Below are 25,332 nucleotides of genomic sequence, written 5' to 3' on the forward strand. Positions count from 1 at the left end.
ATAAGACAACGCGTGACCGAACGACGCATGGATTAAACGAGTGCGCAGCACGAGTTTAATCCATAGCGGCGTTCGGTCACAACTAAACAATGCAAGTTAGAAAGTATTCAAATACGGCGATTAGTTATTCTTTTTATTACATTGGCAAATGGCTTTTTTTTATGAAATTAATGTAGAAAATGTAAGGAACTATATCTTTTTCCTACGCATTGACAATTTGTTTTGATCCGACGTTATCGACGTCTTGACAACGCCTATTGTTGTATGACGTCAGAGAGTGAAATAACCACGTTTATTTCACATGTGAAATTATCGGTTTTATCTAACTGGGAAATCAATGTAATTCATTGCAACCAATGTAATAATTATAGTATAACTAATCGCCGTATTTGAATATCAAAAATAAGACAACGCGTGACCGAACGACGCATGGATTAAACGAGTGCGCAGCACGAGTTTAATCCATAGCGGCGTTCGGTCACAACTAAACAATGCAAGTTAGAAAGTATTCAAATACGGCGATTAGTTATTCTTTTTATTACATTGGCAAATGGCTTTTTTTTATGAAATTAATGTAGAAAATGTAAGGAACTATATCTTTTTCCTACGCATTGACAATTTGTTTTGATCCGACGTTATCGACGTCTTGACAACGCCTATTGTTGTATGACGTCAGAGAGTGAAATAACCACGTTTATTTCACATGTGAAATTATCGGTTTTATCTAACTGGGAAATCAATGTAATTCATTGCAACCAATGTAATAAACATGGTATATAAATTACCAATTTGAAGACATAACAGGTTTAAATTCATAAAAGTTTGACCATTGTTACTACACGTTGTCATGGTTGTGACGTGAGGTTGTAAGTAGGCGGGGCTTATAGGTGAGTTGAGGTCATTGACGTATAAAGCTAACGTTTATACGTATAGCTTTATCTGTATAGTAAAATAGCTGATTGCAGTATAAATATATATATATATATAAAAGAAGATGTGGTATGATTGCTAATGAGACAACTCTTCACAAGAGACCAACATGGCACAGAAATAAACACTATAGGTTACCGTACGGCCTTAAACAATGAGCAAAGCCCATACCGCATAGCCAGCAATAAAAAGCCCCAAATGACAAGATAAAATAATTCAAACAAGAAAGCCAATGGCCTTATTAAAGTACAAAAAAAGAACGAAAAACAAATAGGTAATACTTAAACAAACGACAATCACTAAATTACAGATTCTTGACTTGGGACAAGTACATACATCTAGAATGTGACGGGGCTAAACATGGTAGCGGGATCCCAACCCTCCCCTAACATGGGACAGTGGTATAATTGTACAACATAAGAACGAACTATAAAAATCAGTTGAAAAAGGCTTGAATCATCAGATGGACAAAAATACAAGTGGACGTGGCCGGATACTTGTTAGTCATTCCGGCGTCAAACATAAACACCGGCCGTTTTCTGGCTTCTGTGCCGCTTCAGAATGTAATAAAATTTGATAAAAAGAAGATTTTTAGGCGCAACAAGTGAGTTTTTTGTTTATTATTGTAGAAATAACATGTCAATACATTCCGCAATTCAAAATGTCGGCTTCCTTAGTTACAGACAAGGAGATAGAGAATTTTACGCTTGCTGTTATCCAATCAGAACAATTGTTACAAAATAATTGCATTAGAATGATGTGTAAACCGGGGCGATTAACTCACAAACTGAAAAGTTATGTTGAGTTTGTGAGTAAGAGCCCCGGTTTACACATCAATAACCTCTAGAAAAAATGTGTTTAATCATTATAATTCTTCAGGGAAACATTTGTGATATTTAATAAACATTTTTTTTTTATGATGGCTTCTATATACATTTACCATCAAAAGCACAATGGCAAGTCGTAACTAAGGAGTACTCCGCCATCTTGACTTCCTAAAAACTATAGATTGTCAGATAAATACAACGGAATCTTAAATGAAATAGCACCTACCTCAAAAACTTTATTTTAATTAAATGTTATCCGAATTTGAAGCGTACACGTAACGAAATAATCTTTCCCTTGAAAATTTCTATTCGTATGACGTCGTGTTTTGCCATGACGTAAATTCGCCAAAACCTTCATGAAATTTCGCGGAATTTTATTAAATTTTATTTTTACACATTTTCGAAGCTTTAATGCATTAAATTTGTTTCATTTTTTTTTGTTATATATATGCACTAGAATAGTCACAACTGTTATGCAATTGTTTTTAAATCTCAATTTGCTGAAAATGCCGGGATCACTGCAAGCTTGTGTATCGCGCATGAATAGATTACAAAAGTAGTTTCGGAAACATGGTTTATCGAAGTGTAAACTTAGAGAAAAATTCTCATTGACCAATCCAATTCAAGTATTTATAGATATGCAAATCACATAAGAATTATATTGTCTTATCGGGGCCTTTTATAGCTGACTATGCGGTATGGGCTTTGCTCATTGTTGAAGGCTGTACAGTGATCTATAGTTGTTAATGTCTGTGTCATTTTGGTCTTTTGTGGATAGTTGTCTCATTGGCAATCATACCACATCTTCTTTTTTATATCTATCGTGCTTTTAACATTTAATATATTCTTTCAAAAGACATGCTTGTAACGAATTTTTACCAGAGCACTTATATAATAAAGAGCTATTTTCCTCCTCTCTTTTTTAAGATTATGTATGTCTTTCGATTGCTACACAAACCTTATATTTCTTTTTGAAATTAATAATAAATTATGTGCGCTAAATAGTAACAATAGACTTCCTGCTACAGCTTTAACAACCAATTACCCTGGTATAATAAATGGACCTATAAGAATCGGGTTCATACCACATCTTCTAATTGTGATATTCATATAGAGAAGCTTTATAATTAATTATTTCATAAATCAATAAAATAGGGTAGGCAACTTATACACTTTATTTTATCACCTGAGGCCAATGCGTAAATTGAATTTGACAGACTTAGGTAAACAAATGCACATTTTTACAGAATACTTGAAAAGAGCGGAACCTCTTACCATACATTTGGTTTATGGAATTATATATATATTAATCATCAAACCACTACTGTAATGTACTTTCTGTTGATGATAGGGAGTTTCCCTCTCTCTCTCTCTTGAATAAAACAACGTGTGAATATTTGGTTTTGAGTTTGTTCAATTTGAAATTTGCCGGCGATTTGTTATTATGTGAAGATAGTGTGATCGGGATGTTAGAAAATGTGGTTATTTGTGTCTGTGTATGAGAGGTCCTTCGTTAACATTTTATGGTTTGAAGTTGCGCGAACTTTCAAACCGGTGGTTTGTTTTTAATTTTTATCGTGTTTGATAGAATTCATTCCGTGTTTTTACAGGTAACGAACAATGTTGTTGAAACTTTGATTAACCAGGACACACAGTTTGGTGCAACATTAACAGGTGGAAGCAGCGCAGTTGTAGAATGGATTTCAAATTTTGATTCCCTCGTTACATATGGTGTTTGTAACGGAAGTCTAGATGCAATTGAGACAACCATAGCTTTTCCGTCAGCGCAGAATTACACTTTGACTGTTTTGGTTATAAATAGTTTAGGGCAAAATCTATCTGCGCAGGTTGACGTCATAGTTTGGAAACCTATAGAAGGGTTTTCTTTTAGCATATCACCTACAGTAGCAAGTGTCAACGAAACGATTACGTTTACTATATTACTGGACAACAACAACAGATTACCTATGGGGAATATCATCTTCAACATATCGTTTGGAGATGGAGACAATGAGGTTAGTTCTGACAACGTTGCGAGTGACTTAACAACCCACGGGATCATTTTCAAACATACTTACGACAAACAAGGAAATTATTCTATTACTTCCTATGTATACACTTCATTAAGCGAAATAAAGTTTAGTCGCACAGCCTTTGTTTGGAATAACATTTCACTTCCAACAGCCGTGTCCTACATTGAAATAAAACAAAATGGTTTGTTCCTTTCTGATTACATTACCAATACTCCATTTATGTACTATATTGCATATGGTGACAATAGGAATAAAACCAACTCTCCGGATATCATTACGAATAATCAACCGCTAACTATAAGTGAATGGGATAATAGTTATGCAAGTGAAGGAATTTATGAAATTGAATTTGAAGCTTGGAATCCATTTTACACAGAAAAATGTAAATATATTGTGAAAGTGCAAAATCCAGTACCACTATTAACATTACTACCATTGGAGATGTCGCCTTTATTGCTCTTCCCTGCAATTCAAAGTGGTGTAAACTTCACGTTGAATATGACAAATGAAAATAGCCTACCACCGACAAACATGACTTGTAAATTTTGCTTTGATTCAAGCACTTGCTCTGCAGACAAAGATGTTGATTTCTCATCTGATAATTTCTACACGATAAATCATAATTACACAGATACTGGTGTAATGAACATCACTGTTAATTGTTCGAACAATGTCAGCCACAGAATGGTAACCACGAGGATAAAAATGTTACCTGGGATACAGGGTTTTAAAGTTACAAATGGATATGTGTTATCTTTACCGACAAACAATTCTACGACTTCAGAATTCAGTTACTCGCAAGGTACCTTGATGTCAACATTAATCAAAGTACATGCAGACGAGATAATTTATATTACAGGCACTGTTGATAATAACACAAAGACTGGTTTTGTTACAATTAAAGAAGAGAACCTACCAAATGTTACCTATGGTAGCTACAAAGTGACACTCGAGCTCCACAGCGTTTCTGGGGAATTCCATGAAATAATCTTAGCACTTTTCTATGAGGAGCCAATATCTGGTTTTCAAGTAAGTGGTAACACGATTATACTCATCATATGATGGTTTATGAAATATATTCTGAAGTACAGTTAAAACAATATTTTGATTTTCAAACGTGCACATATTTAAATTATAAAATAAAAATACAGGGATTCGGAAACCAAAAGAACTTTACAATTCCATCGTCCCTGAAGTAAACATTGGAAAATCAGTCCGAATGTGTTATGGTTTTGAGTCGAAAGTCGAGTTTATTAATCAATAAGTTTACCGATACTCTGACATAACTAAATAAAATTTGAAACACCCTTTTAAAAAACGAATTTTGAGTGAATGAACTCTGTAAGTTTACCTTTATTACGTTGATGCCTATAGTTAATGAAGTAACGTTATGTTTGTGTCAAAAACAATAATTCCCAAACACGTTCAAAACTGTGTCGTAAGAGATTCATACTCATGTCGTTAAATATTTGTTCCCAAACATGAAGCTACGTATACCTGTCTCTATGAATTCAGACTTTGTATTTCACAAAAACATTATATAAAAATAATAAAAATAAAAATGTAGTTAATTTTATATCTATGAATGGAAAATGAAGGTAGCTGGAATATCTAAATATTTTTGAGGAGGTAACCTTCAGCGTTCTATATAAAAGGTTAATTTAAAGGCAAAAAGGACAAATTAGAATAAAAATCACAAAAATACCGAACATGAAGGAAAATCACAACTCTCAAAAACATCAACAAATGGATATCAAATGCATATTCCTGACTTGACTCAGACATTTTCTGACGTATAAAATGAACATTTATCCAAATGAACATTTTGTGAACAGTTGTTTAATTTACGTAGTTTTTGGAACTTTAAAATTCGAAAAAGGATACAATATACTAAATACTCGAAATGTGGCCCTTTCAATTTAAGCTTATTGTCGAGAGAAAATGCACTGATTTCAAAAAGTCTAAAATCATGCCTTTTCACCTTATTTTTTTTTCTTGTAATATAAACGAAAAACAGTATTCTTACATCTAAAGTGAATGAACATAGTACGACCAGTTCAAATGAAGGTAAATGTTCTGATAAATTTCTCTCTTAAATATCATGTATATCAAAAAGTATATAATCATAAAAGAGGGACAAAAGATACCAGAGGGACAGTCAAACTCATAAATCGAAAATAAACTGACAACACCATGGCTAAAAATAAAATTAGACAGAGAAACAATAGTACACGTGACACAACATAGAAAACTAAAGAATAAACAACACGAACCCCACCAAAAACTAGGGGTTATCTCCGGAAGAGTAAGTAGATCCTGCTCCACACGTGGCACCCGTCGTATTGCTTACTAATCCGTTAAAGAGCCTAATTCATTAATGTTTGTATACATTTTGTACGAAATAACATTTTTGACGTGAAGAACTTTTTTTAGAATATTAACTAATCCATAATCAATATTCATCTATTAAATCGGTATAAGATTCTATTCTAAGATTCTAAGAATTTGGAGATTTTAGTGAACGGTAAACATTTTTACAGGCGGAAGTGGGAAATAATATTACGCTATAATCAGTCAGTTATGGTTCAATGTGTTAAAGTAGCCCAAAACCATCGTATTATTAATATAACTCGCCTTTCCCCAGCGGCTTAGTTTGACACAAAAAGTTGATAGTTTTTTTTACATTGACATTATATAGTATATACGTATTATAGGTTCAAGAAGAAGCTGATCTGGTCTTAGTGAAAATGGCTACTTCATTTAACGTTCATTTTACAACAGGCAGTAATGCAGAAGTAGAAATAGTTATCAGGGATACCGAGTCCATATTAGTGTCATGTGAAGGAAATGACCGTGTCAATCAAGTCACTTATCAATACATTGATGCCATAGACTATACTATTAATTCTGTAGCTAGAAATACTATTACCAGTTCCAACACAGAATATGCAAAAGTAAAAACTGTCAAACCTATTAAAGGATTTGACATCAATGGTCCTACAGTTCCCATTGATTCTTATACGAACGCTAGTTTGATTGTAACATTGGATAACTCAAGTCGGTTACCAATGCATAATTTAACTTTGAATTTAGACTATGGTGACCTTTTAAACAGTAACATATCATTTAATGAACAATTGACCCATCAAGCTTTGAATGGCGGATACGTCAATAGTCATGAATACACCCAGCAAGGAAACTATAACGTGAAGGGTATTATGATGTCTAGTCTAAGTTCACAGACCATGGAGCATGTTGTATATGTATGGGATAATATAACAAGCCTACGACTAACATCAAACAGGAGTGCGGTAGTAAACGAAACAATAACTTTCTCCTTCATAAATGTTCCAAGATGTGGATTTGAATATATAATTGAATATGGAGATGGAGATGTAGAGAACAGTTTGTCCAATATTCTCTACGAAGACTATACTGAGACCACGTTTTTCCACCACTATTCATCACCGGAAGTTTATGAAGTAAACGTGACACTTTGGAACCCATTTTTCAACGTTTCTCATAAATATCTTATAATAATCCAGTACCCTATTGTGGATTTTTACTTGTCACCTCAACCACCTGTACAATATCCTATTCCAGACGGCGAAGTTATTTTTACGATTAATATGACCAATAATAAACCAGACCCGACAAATGTTACCTGTCAGTTTAGTTATGAAAATGGAATTGTATCTAGTAATGATTCAGTTGATATAACATATAATAAAGACGTATCGAGGATTCATAACTATACCGACGATGGGTTAAAATATGTCGAAATTATATGTTCCAATATTGTCAGTAGTGTTACACTTAACACAACGATAGATATAGAGGCAGTTGAACTAGAGGATTTTACATTTTTGTATCCACATGTAGTTCCAATGAATATGACTTCAAATGCAACTGATATTCCAGTTTCTGTTGAATTTAATATCGCTTTGTTTGAGTGTGTCCGATTTCCACCAGAAGTACACTTTAAGTGGGACTTTAATGACTCTTTAATTGAAACAACACAAAGTAGTTCTATTATACATACGTTTGCTGAAAGGAGAAGATATAAAATTTCAATACAGATTTATAACGACACCGATGAAACAACCAAGAAACTTGATATTAAAATAGGCGCGGTAGATTTCGATGTTAATTCATACCTCGGAGGGGTAGGAATTACGAATTTTACATTTACTATGACTGGACTTAATAATGGAGAATATGAACTCTTTCCGGGTATTGATACCGTGATACCAAAACAACAACTAAATGAAAACGAAGGCGTTAACATCTACAAAGTTTATTATGATTGGGGATCATTCTATCCAAGAATAATTGCTAGAAATGAAAATTTTACTGAGTTCCTGTACTTTCCTGAACCTATTGTTGTCGACTATAACATGTCTGTGATGAAAATTGACATGCCAAAAACTCTAAAAATGCCGAATCCGGGTATAGTTAATGTAACAGCATTTCTAGATGGTACTACTATTCCACTTCCGTTTACGTCATGTACATACGACATGCAAGATTTTATTGATTTTTCTGTTGTGACCTTAACACAAAATATTACTGATACTAGTCCTATGATATATACTTTTAAATATTTAACTCTCGGAGACCATGATGTCACTATCAATTGTTCAAATTATTACGACACATTTTTTTACCAGAGTACGATTACAGTCACAAACAAATGTTTTACAATTGAAGGAATATTTGATCGACAATATGCCAGACCTACTACACCAATGATAGTGTACACAACGGAAAATTTTGATTTAGCAAATCGAATGGGGGTTCACTGTTCAAATCAGACAATAACGTTTAATTGGGATGTGTATCGTATAACCTCAGACCCAGAGAATAAGCAACTTATAAATAATACGGGAAATGAAGCTGATCAAGCTAACAGAGGAGCATACAGATTTTCTAAAGGAAAATTCAAGGAGGGGTTATATGAAATATTTCTGAATGTTTCGTTATCAACAACATGGATTCCAGAGAGAACGTATCTGGAGTTTATAAGGCCGGATCCAATTGCATTTATCGAAGGTGGATTTCAGAGGACCAGTAAAATTTCTAATAAATTTTTAACAATAGATGCTTTGACATCATCTTATGACATTGGTCTTGGATATGGTGGGAATGTAGATTTGAACTTCACTTGGACATGTTACCGGTAAGTTATTCTTTGCAATTGCGTAAAGTGTCTCCCACTTTTATTTTTATTTTTCATTACGCAAATATAAGAAAAGTACAGGCTTCAGAGTTGGACGCAGTGGAGTATTATGGAGGTAGCATCACCCCCTCGCCGTTTTTTTTTTAGATAACTAATATGCTAATGCTAATGGGGACACCTAGTATATCCCTCCTTTTTATATGACAAGCATGTGATGAACCCCTCCTTTTAAAAAGACTGGACCCACGTCTGGGCATTACCCTTTGAAGAGGCATGCATGTTGATTTATGAAAAAAAAAATGTCTTACTCTTGGTAGTTATGGGTTTTTGTTTTTCTCGACTTTCGTAATAGATTTTGTCTATTATTTCCTATTAGCATACATTGTTCAACGATTTTTTTCATTTAAAAAACTGGCCTTCACATCTGACATTTTCATATACCTTTTACAACATTAAAACAATATTATTGAATTTACTTTGAATTCAGTAATGATTCAATCATCTAATCCATGTGTGAAATAAAAATATTGTTCTTTGTTTTCGTAGAAAAAATGCGTCTGACTTGGATGATTTGGCAAAACAGTATGAGGAACTAAATTATGGAAACACAACCTGTATAATTAACGAAACATCTCGGGGTATAGCTAATCTAACATTTGAAGAAGGAATTCAGCAAGGTTACATTGTAGCAGTTAATGTAACCTTGGATAAAGTATTTGCCGAGTACACTCAACTAACTATGACGGTCGATGGCAATAGCCCCGATATATACATTCGGTAAAGTATGACTATATCATAATATTATTATTTGAATATTGTATGTGAGCTTGAATTGCCTAGTTCGACGTCATGAAACCAATAACACATTTCTAAAGTTGCAAACTCTGTTTTAATCTTTGTGATGAGACCAATAGTCATTTTTTTCTATTGAATTGAGTATCAATTTTTAAAATTAGTTTACAAAAAAAAAATAGTACAGTAGGACAAATTGTTCATGCTTTTATAGAGCAAGTGGAATGAGCCTAGTTTATACTACAATATCTGACTATGTCATTTCGAAGTACATTACTCAGTTATGGAAAATAATGGATGGTTAAAATGTGATTATAAAGCGAATATTTATAACAATTAGGTACATAAAAAAAATTGGCAGATGCGGGCATGCAGCTTTCCCGGAGTTATTTCTTTTTGTTACGCTTCCAGTACTGGATGCGCCGAATGTAAAATGTTTAGTCCATTTTTTTTCAATGAATTTGAAAATCAAAAAGTAATATAAATCTACTAAATAACATTATCTATATGTTAAAAAGACATTGGTTGAGCTGCTAAACTTCTAACATGTTGTGAAAATCAGCAAAAACTGTCAAAATAGCCACATAATGAGATCGTGTCATTAATATTTAGATTAAAGCAAACAAACAGCTGTATCAAAAAAGAAGTTTTGCTACAAAATATATTCAAAAAATATAATTTGAAAATCATTTTGTTTTTGCTTAGGTTTAATATTTTGTTCCTGTACATATTTGACCAAAAACTACATTTGTATGCGTGACATGTTCATTTTAGGTCAAATACATATATTTCAATATGTTTATGACGTCACGGTTACAACGAATCTGTCTCTTCTGCACTTAAAAATGTTATCAAGTATACAAGAGACGTGTAGTATATCAACTAACAAAGTGTAAATTAAAATGAATATCAAAGTTAAGTCCATAGTGGTATAATTGTGTAAGAATTTACAAAGTTAACATTATATTCACCTGCCGAAAAGTGATAGTCATCGCACTAAACGTCACATGCTTTTATTTGTATAGTTATGGTAAAAATTATTTGTTGTATGCAATTTTTTTCGGTATATAAATGTCATTGAAAACATTGATTTCTTTCAGAATATTGAATAAAACAATTACTGTCTTTCGTGTCGGTAAATATGTGTGTGGTTTAATTGCCCTAACCGTTGGCCTAAATGAATTTCATTTTTTTTTCTCAAGCCAATAAAACCAAATATTTCACCTTATCAAAAGACAATAAATGTGAAGTTTCGTCCCCGAGGGTATCACCAGCCCAGTAGTTAGCACCTCGGTGTTCATATGAATATCAATTATATGGTCATTTTTATAAATTTCCTGTTTACAAAACTTTCCATCTTTCGAATAACTTTTCTGAGCGTCACTGATGAGTCTTATTTAGACGAAACCAGCGTCTGACGTATCAATTATATTCCTGGTACCTTTGATAACTGTTTAAACCTCTGGGTCAATGCCACTGCTGGTGGACGTTTCGTCCCCGAGGGTATCACCAGCCCAGTAGTCAGCACTTCGATGTTGACATGAATATCAACTATATGGTCATTTTTATAAATTTCCTGTTTACAAAACTTTGCATTTTTCTAAGGACTAAGAAAACTAAGGATTTTTTATCACAAAAATGGATTAGCTTAGCCGTATGAGTCTTATTTAGACGGAACGCGCGTCTGGCTTATTAAATTATAATCCTGGTACCTTTGAAAACTTTTTACTTTGATAAATAATTGCATTTTTGTTAATTTTAAACATTCTTTTGAATTGATCTTTCAAGATGTTTATACAAATCTTTGAATCTGAGTGGGTGTTTATTTAAACTGCACACACAAAGATTGTATGCCTCTTTAGTTATCGATTTATTATATTCGGGTTTTTTTATTATTGTAGATTATAACAAATTATAATTCAAAGTGAATTATTTACTAAACCTTTCACTTGTTTGACAGCATCAACTAGCATTTAATCGGCAACGATTAATGAACAAAACAAACAAGACATATTAGATAAAAATTTCAATAAATAGGGGTACAACAGAAACACGAACCCTTCCGAAAGCTGGGAGTGATTTCAGGTGCTCTAGAAGAGGAAGCAGATACTGCTCCACCTGTGGCACCCGTCGTGTTGTTCGTGTTATTACAAAGCCGGTAACTATTATTATTCGGTAGGTCAAGTTCGTGTTAAAGGGAACGGGATTGTAGTAACGACTTAAGAAGCATATCCGATATCTGTAATACGGATATTCCACAACGGTCAAACAAATCGTGATGGCGTCCGTAAAATTAACGAAATGATTATCCTTTTCCTTGTGAGCGTTGCGATGAACAAGTGTTTTTAACAATACTCAATTTGTCATTCATTCCATTTAAAACAGTTAAGTTTTTTTTCTACATGTGGAACTTTGCAATAACTATACGCGCGTTATACTTTCTGATGTTATTTAAATGAGAATTGAATTGAATATTTTTTCACCAAGGGTTTAGGCGTCGGTCTTAATTGTTTGTGTTGTGTATGTTTTAAATAACTTCAATATTCAAGTATCACACTAAAATACATGTTAGAGTTCTTAGTCGTTTATTTCAGGTGCAAACTCAACTGTGATTCGAAATACGCTGTAACTGCTCACTCTATATGGGAAGTTGTTTGTATTGATTGCGTTAGTAAACCTACATACATGTGGAAGTTAAAGGAACAAAATAATGACACTTTGGGCTGGTCAGAAGTTTCCAATTTAAAAACGAAAACAGGTAAAGATTTAAAACATAAAGCATAATGATGTAGATTGCAAATGACCAATGTGAAAAGGACACACGATGTAACTATTTATTATTTTTCTTATCATAAGCTCTGTAAATGTATAAGTATATTTGCAATACAATTATTAAGTTTCGAACTTCGTTATAAATATTAAATCCATAGACGACTTTTGAGTTCGTTGCATTTTCGTACAAAACTATTCATGCATTAATGGTCACTTCCTCCCTATGTTGAATAAGCGCCTGCAAAAATATAATGCTATATTGTACGAAGTTTTCGGCGAATTAAATCAGAACTGCTGTCATTTGATAATTGTAATCAAGTCCCTACGGAGCAAATGTGACTTCTAGTTTATCTTCAATATTAAAAACACATGGTGAAATTCACCAGTGCAGGGATACAGTCCATCTGGTAAATGACATACTAATGCCGCAAATCATTGACGAAATTTTCCAGTGAAAGACACAAAGAAAGAGTTTTATTAAATCATAGCTCGAATTTGGCCTTGTAGTCTTAAAACTTTCCTCAATTGTCGGAATAATAATTTGAGCTCAAAACACCACTTTCAGTATTAATGATTTCAGTGTTAGACTAATCTGAAATTAATATTTCAGGTCGCACAAAGCAGTCATTTGAAATAGAGGATTTCAGTTTAACGCAGGGTAAAAATTACAGAATAGAAGTATCTGTGACAGACCTGAATGGAGTAGGGGAAGCTAAATGGTCATTCTTTACTAATGCGATTCCGTATGGTGGTGTTTGCAAAGCAGTAAATCATACAAGTATGAAAAGTAGAAATAAAAAAAAATAGAATTAACTACAACCTTATTATCTAAACAAGTGAGGGGTTTAGCTAGTTATAAAACTAGCAAATGCCTGTACCAAGTCAGGAATAACAATTGTTATCCATTCATTTTGGTGTGTTTGTGCTTTTGATTTTGCCATTTGATTACGGACTTTCGATTTTGAATTTTCCTCGAAATTCAGTATTTTCGTGATTTTACTTTTTATTATGCTTTGATATACACCCGAGGCACATGAGGGCATTATCTTTACGTCGAAGGCTTAAATCAATAATTTATTCCCAAGATTAAAAATGTAAAAGCTTAAAAAAATTGTGACATCTATTGTTAATGTATGACTGGTCTGCATTAAGAACTCATGATGAAGGTAAATACAAAAACTCTCCTGAGTTATAAAAAATACCAGGTTTAAAATGTAATACGCCAGACGCCCGTTTCGTCTACATATGACTCATCAGTGAATAGAACAAAAACTTCTAAAAATTGTGCCAAATACGGCTAAAGTTTAATTATGCCTTGGAAAAGAAAATCCTGAATATTTTGAAAAAATCATATTAGTGAAAACAGGAAATTTATAAAAATAATTACCATAGAATTGATATTCTTGTCAACACCGAGAACTGACTACTGGGCTGGTGATACCCTCGGGGACGAAACGTCCACCAGCGGTGTCATCGACCAAAGAAATTTGTAACGTGTTGCTTTTATTTTTATGGAAAAAAACGGCGAACTAGGCAAAATATTTGTGATATCTCACTTTCAATGATGGTTTACAGTGAATCTAATCATGAAAAAAGAACTCATTCATTTAGTTTATGTTTTAACGGAAGGTTGGTAATTCTTGACTCCTGTTAAATATATTAATTTTGTTGTCACACGTTTCTTCGTTTTATATTATATTAGCATTACAAATATCTACATTGCATACGTCATGATTAAATCAGTGTTCCAGATTAATGGATGTTTTCAATTCGGGGTTCCATTTAGTTCATAACAATCGACACGAGAAAACCATGCCACTAAATAAATGATATCCGATAAAAAATGAATTGAATAAAACATTTCGTGTGAAATTTAGTGGACACATTTAAATATACTCACTTAAAATCTTACTTGAACAGATTTTTTTTTCTAAAATATATTTATTTTCAAGAGATTTGGTTATATTATCAAAATACAAAACTCAAAGGTAAATTTAAAAAGGGAAAAGTGCATAAAACTTAACAAACGGTAGACTATATCAACCAATAAAACGAACGGATATTCCCGATTTGGTACCCCAATTTTCTGATAACTCTTCTTTGTTAAAGTCATAAGAAACGAGTAACCGGTGAAAAATAATGTTCTTCCAATTCTTGAACCAATGCATTCAAACATCATAAACTTAGTCTTCTGTTCAAGAATTTTTCATTTTTTTCTCATAAATTTCGTATAATCGTCAATTTGTTTTTCAATCGGTCAGTGTTGTTGTGAAAATAAGGCAGGTAATTAAAGTTCGTGTTTTGAAGCTGAAGTTAAACGATTGTCACCTGTTTGTCAACAATCAACAAAAAATCAACAAATAAGCATGGAAATTGAGCACGTGTTTAACATGTAAATTCAGATAATAGTTTATTTTAAGGACATCCATGCGTATTGCGATCACCGGAGTTTTACGAGATGGGTCACACTGAGGTCGCTTTGCATACGGGAAATATGTCGGGGAAATTGCTTCCGAGAAGGAAGCAATTAAAATAAAGTAAACTTCTTCTTAATATGAAGAAATTAAAAAAATTTCTTCAGAAAAAAGTATATGTACATATGTTTTATAATGAAAACTATCCATTGAGTTATAAAAAAACATATGCATTATTTTTTTTAATTTGAGGTTACTTATGACTTTAAACATGGCTATATAACTGGCAAAACATTCCGCTTTTGTGAAAGTGTTTTTATAGGTTCTTTATATTAACCAAATTGGTACATGTGATAATTGGCACTAAGTAGACACAAATTTTTAAATATACACACAGTTACAACACAACTGACTTGTATTTGCAACTTGCAGTTTAAACTCATCCTGCTATACGTATTCTAATGATTTTGTAATAAAAATTATCAAATGTAATTCATATAAAACTAGGCCGTGTTCACACCAAACGCCGTGTACAGTAAACATGTTTACATTTGGTTTAATGTAATGTACACTAGTTTCACATTAAATTGTTCACATCTATACACCTTGTTTAGCTACCTGTACATAAGATTTGTTCACTCTTTTAAATTATATGTCATTTAAATGTTCATTACCAAATTTTCGAACAACTTTTCTAGCAGTTAGGGAACGACCATTTGACTAAAAAAAAGGGGGGATGGATTTTTCCACAATTTGATTTAAAAAAATAGGGTCATAAAGATGATTAGAATGAACAAATATTCTGAATCCAAAGTTTCCCCATACATTATAACGGATCTGAGATACTACACAAACAAACAAACAATTAACCTCATCCTTTTTCAGTAATGCATTTATGAGTGAATCGTTGTTTGAGTAAAGACCAGTGGCAAACATTTCTGTCAGTGTGTACGTCCAGTCGATTCGGAAAGACCTTTTCAAATGAATTATGTGTTCGGCAATGATGATGGATGAGTCTTGATAAGGGGTTAATAAGGCTACGTAAAGTGTTTTTATAACAAATAAATATATCAAGTTTAGACAAATATTTCGGTAAAGAACTTTATTAATAAGTGTTATAAGTATCAGTTTTATATAAAAATTCCTTAAACATACATGGTAAACATAATGTTCTAAATGTCTAGTTTTGTGTACACTTAACCTACACAAGGCCTACATCGACTATCGACTGCATGTAGACAAAACATGATTTAAACTACATGTACACATTGAGTTTTATCAATGGGAACGTAATTATGTTTAGACTATGTGTGAGTTACACTAACACAACACCGAGTTTAGGTCAACGTGAACACGGCCTTAATTTGCAATCAAAATTTTAGATTGTATACTAGTATTTAAAAAAGTTAAAAGGCAAATGCTCATCATTATCAGCGTAACATTTGTTATGATACTAGTTTCAAAGTAAATATATACAGTTCTAGGTCGCCCTCCAACAGAAGACGAAATAGATGGATCTATCGTGCCTACGGGAAAGGCATTTTCTACGAAATTTGCAGTTTATTGTTTTGGTTGGAAAGATGAAGCGGATCGACCAAAACGAGATGCAATTAAAGACATCGAGGAACCACTAATGTATGAGTACATCATTGTTCAGTATCTTAAAGGAAGTAACGACCTGGATTTGAGCACCAATACATCAATTTATAAAGGAGGTAATTCGTTTCTGCTATATTTGTAAAATTAAAAAAGGAAAAAATGAAGAAAATTATATGTATGGTGTATACATCTATGAAATAAAGTTCAAATGTTTGAGCGTTCCGGGTGAAGAATCCAGGAAAAATAAAATGAGCGATAGTTGTTTAAGCGTTATTTTTTTTATAAGCGTGTTCGTATATCAAAACACTCTAACAGGTCAAGGAATGCATATATTTATCATATATTTAGTACAAAATACAGCAATTTTGTATATCTAATAAAGGTTCTTTTTTCCAGTCTGTATCACCTACCCTGTATCGCATACCATGTATCTCATACCCCGTATTACGTAGCTAAATCAGTATCGCATAGCTAAATCCGTATCACATACACTGTATCGCATAGCTGAATCCGTATTGCACACCTGGCGTGACGTCATAAATCAAATGACGTCAACGTTTGACCTATGACGTCCAGTTGCTGTATTTCTTGGCACAGAAAACAGTTACTTTCGTCTCAAGAAATGTCATATAATTTCAACAAAAATCGATATTTTTCAAAAAAATGTTACCCCATAACTTTATGAGCGATTTTTATAAAATGGATACAATAAGTATTTTAGTTGGAACTCACTCTTGTCCATTGACGATTAAACTGAACAACAAGGTAGGTTGTATTCTATAGGAAGGAACAGTTGACAGTATCGTTAAAGAATGCTTTACGATGTGGATATTAAGCAAATAAGGAAGTCTATAAAAAATACTGGAAAATCCTTTGTTCTTTTCTAGGTTACATTTTCGGACGATTTAAAAAAAACGTACATCGTATCAATCTGATTCTATTTAAATATAAGATCAACAGAATAATACATGACAAAATCTGTATCGCATGCTGTATGACCACGAGAAACCAATATCAGCCCCGAGGTTTCTCGTGGTGATACAGCATGCGATACGGATTTTGCCATGTATTATTCTATATTTATAATACATTTAGTAGTAAATACAGTAGTTTTTAACATTTGATAAATAGCCTGTTGTTTAATCCATATCGCGCAACTTTGATGCACACCCTTTAGCATACCCTTTATCACACCCCTACCCTTTATCTCACCCATTATCACACCCCAACTATTTTTTTTCATTTTTACATAAACCAATTTTTTATGCAAGCTTCTTCAGAAATATTTTTCCTCAAAATTGGTCCGAAATGAATGGTCATTCGGGCATGACGCAATTAATTGAATGACGTCATTGTTTGGCATATGACGTCACAAACGTCGAGTTTTCATATTTCTGACAAATGAAATGCAACTATAAAAAAGAACTCAATGAAATACCATACATACCACACAAAAACACAATAATCAAAATATTTATAAAACAACAGCACGCAAATTGTAAGGTAACCCAGGTGCTTCAGATGAGTAATTTAGCAGTTCTTTTAAAGCTTTTAAAATAAGACAAAAGTAGAACTGAAGGTAACCCAAGTACTAGGGGTCAGAAAACATTTCATATATACTTCCCTGTTGAAATATATGATAAAGCGTATAAAACATGGTAAAATCCGTATCACATGCCGTATCACCCTCTACCAATATCATCCCTTGGCTGATATTGGTATTTCGGGATGATACCGCTTATGATACGGATTTTGCCATGTATTATTCCCTATATATTGGATAAAATAAATGTAACAATTAAAAATGATTTTTCTTGTATAAAGGAGAAAGTACAGCAACTGACCTGCGATTACCTGCCGGAAGTCCAGATTTCGATTATACTGTTGGCTTGTTTGTAAAAATAATTGATAGGTTTGGAGACTATGAAACAGTAGAGTGGACTGTAAACGTAAGTAACTTATTAAAAGAATTTATTAGATTGAGTTTCAGGGCAAAACATTTTTATGAATGGTAGTTTTAACATTTGCTGATGTCTTAGGCTTAGGATTTGACGAAAATGATTTACCAATCTGTTCAAGCAATTAATGTATACCTCAATAGGGATTACATGACTTGTGATACTGGTAGAGCTGACACTGTTGACCCTTAGAACGCACTTTAGTTTACTCTAGAAATCACTCAAGTAACAGTAACTTACGAAAGGAGCATCCAGTGCAATGTACTTTCAAGCTTCAGTTTTGGTTGGTTCGTAATGCTCATTTGTGATTATTAATAAAACAAGAAGTGGTTCTTCCTCTTCCAAATACGGGAATAGACAGCTATGTAGAAGTGTAAAACTTCCCGGAACTTGTGTGCTATGTACATACGGACTTAATTGAAATTAATATAATGAGGGAAAATAGTTAACAATAACATATACACATTATGTACAGTGGCTTGGTAGTTTGATAACTCCTTCAAATGTTAGAGTGAAGATGCCACTTTTGAAGGATTTCAGGGTTTCAGATATACCTATTACTTCAGGTAGTGAATTCCAATCAGAAATAGTGTGAGGATAAAATGAAAATTTGTAGAAATCTTTATTTATTGCTATTTACCTAAATTTATGTTCCACCCTAGTACGTCTATCAGATATTGTTAAATTGTCCTTTGGAACTTCAAATACATTGTAACACCCAATTAATTTTATATGATTTTTAATGTGACGTCACTTTGAGCGTGACGCTAGTTATGGCTAACAAGGCTGTGAATTTTTGAAATTTATCCGTTTCTGTTCTTTAGCTAGTCACCACTTCAGTTTAATCATGTGTATCTATTATATAGTCATTTTATAAAATTTACTGTTTGCAAAAGTATGTATTATTATCTATTCAAAATAATATTAAATGATGTTCTTGTCCCTGGCCGTATTGGTCACAACTTTTTGGAACTTTTGATCCTCAGTGCTTTTCAAACTTTCTACTTGTTTTGGCTTTCAAGCTTTTTTCATCTGGGCGTCGCTGGTTGGTCTTGTGTGGACATGGAGGGTGTCTGGCGTATTAAATTTTTAACCAGGTACCTTTGTTGGCTATTAATCGTTTGTTTCTCTGTTCTATATGTTCTCCCATTAATTTGTGTTGTAGTCCTGTCATGTAATGTTGTCATTTTGTAATGTTACAATTAACATTGCCATTAAAGCGGGAGATATGACATGCCACAAAACCAGGTTCAACCCACCATTTTTATCTTAAAATGCCCTGTACGAAGTCAGGGAAACGGCAATTGTTATATTATAGTTCGTTTTTCTGTGTGTGTTACGTTTTAATGTTATGTTTCTGTTGTGTCGTAGTTCTCTTACATTTGATGCGTTTCCCTCAGTTTTAGTTTGTAACACGGATTTGTTTTTCTCTATCGATTTATGAAATTCGAACAGCGGTATACTAATGTTGACTTTATATATAGCATAGTTAATCGAGCCTTTTCTCTTATTTGTAAACTTTCCCGTTCTAATGTAAACTTTCTTACTCTTGAATATGGATGAAAGTAATGTTTAAGTAAAATCATTTCCGGATCCAGTGGGCTGTAATAAAACGTAAAGGGGATTGAAATATTTCTATTGTCGCCTTAACACTTTTAAATAGACATTAAATTCCCATTTATAGCATTTACACAATCTGCCTGATTAGTACAAAGGGATTTTGTCAATCCCTTGTTATTTAAGTGGATTACGGACTTTGTCTGAAAATTAGATGAAAATAAGACATGTCCTTTATATATCAATAATTGTATATAAAAGTTATCAAAAGTACCAGTATTATAATTTAGTACGCCAGACCCGCGTTTCGTCTACATAAGACTCATCAGTGACGCTCGTATCAAAATATATCATATTTTTCGAACTCATCATATTTTTCAAATATATCATATTTTTCAAACTCATCATATTTTTCGAAATTAAATTTTGTACGACAGACGCGTGTTTCGTCTACAAAAAAACTCAACGGAAACACTCGAATCAAAAAAAGTCATCTATGGTATTCTATTCCCGGGTAGAAGATTCTTAGCATCACAAAAGTTTCAATGTTTTGTAAACAGTTAATTCATATTATGACCATATCAATGATAATAATATCAACACAGACGAGATGATGTATTCTCTATATGTGTATTTTTTACATTAATCCATAACACTGTCCCACCCAGATCCTCCCTTATTATGTTGTATATATGTCAGTTGTACCAATAACCAGTATGATATATCTTTGGTGACCTGACCGAATGCTGAAGAGTTACAGTGCAGATGAAAGCACCTGATTTACACTTAACAGAGTTCAGTCAAGGGACCAAGAAATGCCAATAATAATGGCTGCTGCAAGCAAGCGTTGCTTCAGGAATAGTTGAGTCTGTGTGCATAAAACAAAGGCCCTACTAATTAAGCGCTGATTGGTTAATTCAAAATTAGCTATGAATCTCATTGATTAATTAGTATGATCTCGAAAAACAATTAGTAAACGAGAAGCAGATGAGGCAGTGACTGGGAAACCCCATTGCTGATTGGTTAAAAACCTAGACATGCAATTGCCCCCAAGTAACTACTGAATAGCATTCCAAAACGTATTAAGTATTAATACTCTATTTAAATAAAATTGTTCCGTAAAAAGTGTCTTTAGTAAAAGCACACATGTTCAACTCATAATAAGTCGTTGAATGGTGGTTAAATTTGATATATCTGATGATTATTTGAAGGCATTATTCATATACGAATTTGAATACCTGAATCAAATACGATTTCTTTTTTCACGGTTTACATTTTAACTGCAGTGACAGTAATGGTTCTTTCAGCAACTCGTTCCTTACAAAACATCTGATTCACTCTGTTCATGTATGGGGAGATCAATAATTCCCATTTAGAAGTTGTTAATAGTTAATAATGAAAACAAATTAGAATAAATCACTAGACAGTCACGTTATTTTTTTCCGACTTAGTGTAAAATTTAACAAATTTATTTAAAAAAATATATCTCCCGTTGAAATTTATCAAAAATAAACATCAAGACACACACATTTCCGGGCTTTATTTTTGTATTTTTAGCGAATGTCTTACATCAAATAGCTATTATATTATTGAACATTGTCGAACGTACGCCTGTACTAATTGGTTAACCATAATGAAATATCAGTGTTTACTACGTATACAATGTTTCTATTTACGTGACCACATACCCGTCCTCTTTTTCTTGATTGTATTTCGGGATCTTTTCACTCTGTTCGTAATAAAAGAGTAAACATGGATGATGAAAGGTGCCCTAAGGTGACCTAATCCTTGACTTAACCTTTCAACATATTAAACATAAGATTTCACATAAGTAACACGACAGGTGTAATAAGTTAAGAAGGACCCTTCTAGAGCAACTCAGTTTAATACCATTGCTTTCATTTCATTTTCTTAAAGGCGTTGTAAGATTCTATCGACGAGTGTATCCCGGTTTATTTTTAGTATTTCGTTTACATCAGCTAACTTTCGTATTTCTTTAACTTAACAGGTAACAAGAGATGAATCACTCGAACCAACAAATGTGGAAGGTGCAAATAAATTGTTTGGTGAATACGACGACAGTTACAACATCACAAAAGCAGGCGGAAATGACATTGCTGTTCTAAGGTTAATTTCATCAACGGCGAGCATGTACAGTAATATATTACTGGTAAGAAATAAATTTTATATATTTTTTATACATATAACTCTTCGACTGTTTCGGTATTTATACATCGGTGACTTTTAAACATTCGGCTCTGAATGTTCCTGACGAATGTATATCCAGCTTTACTTTCATTTTTTATGGAACCAGGTCAATACCCTTCTGGTGGACTATCAGTCCCCGAAAGTATCATTAACTCAGTGGTCAATACTACGGTACTGACATAATTTATAACATACCATTAAAAAAGGGACGAAAGATACCAAAAAGACAGTCAAACTCATAAATCGAAAAAAAACTGACAACGCCATGGCTAAATATAAAAAAGATAAACAGACAAACAATAATACACATGACACAACATAGAAAACTAAGGAATAAGCAACATGAACCCAACCAAAAGCTAGGGGTGATCTCATGTGCTGCGGAAGGGTAAGCAGATCCTGCTCCACATGTGGCACCCTTCGTGTTGCTCATGTTATAACAAATCCGGTTAATAGTCTAATTCGGTAGGTTACATTCATGAAAGGGAAGGGGATTGTAGGTACGACGTAAGGAACTTATCCGATACTATATGTGAAACAGTTATTCCATAACATTCAACCAACTCAAATTAAATTGTTTGTGTATTTTGCATTTGAACATTATTAAGAAACTAAGGTTAACTCCCTCATTTAAAATGACTTTAGATGGGTTTTGCTTTTAAATTAAGAAACTTTTATGAGTTTCTGTAGTAGGATCGGAATTCTAGGTACAATTATTATATTGTACAAATGATAGTAGTAACGTGTATTATTCTTAGAATTTATTAAACTGGGAAGCTTACATTTCAGATAATCAGTGTGATGTCGTAGTACACCTGCTGTTTTTATAAATATTTATATACAGTGTCGTAATTAATATGAATTAAACATGATAAAGGGTAGGTATCAACAGGAAATCATTTCAACATTATAAAATCTCAAGTTTATATCTAGAATTCAGTTTGTGATCTGGACGAGTATATGCATGTCAGTATATTTTACCATAATATTTAATACAACTTTATATGATTTTCAAGGAACAATTGGTTGTAAAAATGTTTGCGTTGATTTCTCATTTTAAATGTATCTTTTTAATACAACAGAGTAACAAATCAGCGACTACAACTGAAGAAGAATATGACTTGACTTCTACCGAGGAAGATACAATTGACGACGTTCAGGCACTTGTCAGGCAGGTAATACTTTCTAGGGAAATTGATATTTGTTTTGTATACGTATGAATGTGCACTCTCAATGTTTACTCAAATGGTTGTATTATAATAAATGAGGATATAACAAGTGCACACTTAATTAATACTGCCCTTTGTTTAACTGCAATCTTAATTGCCAAAGTCCTGTCTTAGCTGGATGGTTTACTCAGGGAACTCTGGCACGTTAAAGTATAAACAATAGCCATCAAGATAGGTTAGAATGTGAATTTTGTGTAAAAAAACAAAATAATCAATCAATCAAATGAATTGTATAAATTGGGATCAATAGAACCGCTTTGATTTTAATTATGTTAATAAATAAATTATAAAAATACGTAAAATTGAAATGGTTGTGCATTATATTTCAAATGACATCAGTGTTAAAAAGTCTATGTGATCGTTCGACTCAAACCTTGAAGTTAATGATAAGAACCCCGGATAACAAAATGTATAAATGTAAATGCGAAAACCACCAAGGACAATTGATGAACAACAAAACTGACAACCTATTTTCTACAAACAAATTAAGTTGACATTTGGTTGCAGGGGGATTCCTGTTAACGTATGATTAAGCCATAATGTCGTCTATTATCTATTCTAATATGCGATTTTCTTTCAGAAAACCAATGAATTTGTCACCGAAATTTCAAAGCTTGTACCTGTCAATTCAACAATCAAAATGTTACCATCTGATGCACACTTAGTTGCCAGTACATTGGACGAATGTATATCTAATCAGGATGCTATAACGCAATCTGCTTCGGTTAGTTGGTTTATTTATGCTCTTGAATATTCACAGAAACAGCATTAATGGTATACATTGTACAGCACCAGATGAACATTTCGATTATAGTTATATCTGCAATCAGTATATTTATTGCACATTTTAAACTGCAACTGAAGAATCAGAATCAAGACTCAAGTATACTACATATGTTTTAAGATTGTTATGACACTGCTGTGATATAAGTCTTTCCAGAAAATAATAAGACGTATTTCATACGTTTTCAATATATTTTATTTATAGTTCAATAATAAAAAAAACTTCATTTTAAAGAGTAAATAATGAATTAAAATAAAAACGCTTCTTTAATAATAAAATTATAATTATAGGAAGGCATAACAAATACAACGTATGAACTAATGCTAAACATACAGAATGCATCGAAATCTAATCCTATCCCAATGCAGGAACTGAATGCGATCAAAGGTGGAGCTCTTGGTAAGTAATTATGTATTGATGACAATATAATATAAAATGCTTTTGGGATATAAATCAAATCATTGACAACTGTTCACGCTGTACATGAACAGGTACAGGCACTATGCCATGTGGTGAGCGAATACATTTTCGTTTTTATTGAACCGCCTTGTATGTTTATTTATAGATTTGGCATATGCTATTCTAGATTTACAAAGTTTCGTCTTTAAATTGGTTTGCAAAAACACAATGTGTTCATGTATTTCTGTTTGTTTGAAGCACAGGTAAACTTGTAGCGAGAGAACTCATTGAAACTAACGTAAACACAATCTTCAATGACCAGTATTGTTTAAACAGTACCAAATTTACTGCAGTGTTAAAATTAAAAATGAACAGACTGAGTACTGCTGCACATATAAAAGGGGGAAATCATGTTTTATAGCACAATGTTGACTGCTGTACCCAAATTTTTTGACATTTTTTTCTTATGATGTATGTTTAGTTTGTTCACACGAAGAAATGAATGTACCAAGTCAGGAATATGTTAGTTGTTTATCATTCGTTAGATGTGTTTACGCTTTTGATATTGTCCTTTTATAAGGGACTTCATGAAATACGGTAGTATTAATATTTGACTATTGTTTACTTTTGTTTACGCTTTGCTGCTATTAC

General features: G+C 32.8%; 1 protein-coding gene across 1 annotated transcript in view; it reads left to right on the plus strand.

Moving 5' to 3' along the window:
* Positions 1-25,332, plus strand: part of LOC143045381 (uncharacterized) — an 86,229-nt gene that overhangs the window by 43,886 nt on the left and 17,011 nt on the right. The window contains exons 3-13 of the mRNA XM_076217839.1: positions 3,368-4,819; positions 6,505-8,969; positions 9,516-9,746; positions 12,356-12,519; positions 13,144-13,311; positions 16,426-16,662; positions 18,371-18,495; positions 22,070-22,231; positions 23,352-23,444; positions 24,079-24,222; positions 24,573-24,681. Of these exons, the coding sequence (XP_076073954.1) occupies positions 3,368-4,819; positions 6,505-8,969; positions 9,516-9,746; positions 12,356-12,519; positions 13,144-13,311; positions 16,426-16,662; positions 18,371-18,495; positions 22,070-22,231; positions 23,352-23,444; positions 24,079-24,222; positions 24,573-24,681 (5,350 nt within the window). The remainder of the gene's footprint in view (positions 1-3,367; positions 4,820-6,504; positions 8,970-9,515; positions 9,747-12,355; positions 12,520-13,143; positions 13,312-16,425; positions 16,663-18,370; positions 18,496-22,069; positions 22,232-23,351; positions 23,445-24,078; positions 24,223-24,572; positions 24,682-25,332) is intronic.

The sequence above is a fragment of the Mytilus galloprovincialis genome, chromosome 9, assembly GCF_965363235.1.
Source record: "Mytilus galloprovincialis chromosome 9, xbMytGall1.hap1.1, whole genome shotgun sequence".
Taxonomy (NCBI): Eukaryota; Metazoa; Mollusca; class Bivalvia; order Mytilida; family Mytilidae; genus Mytilus; species Mytilus galloprovincialis.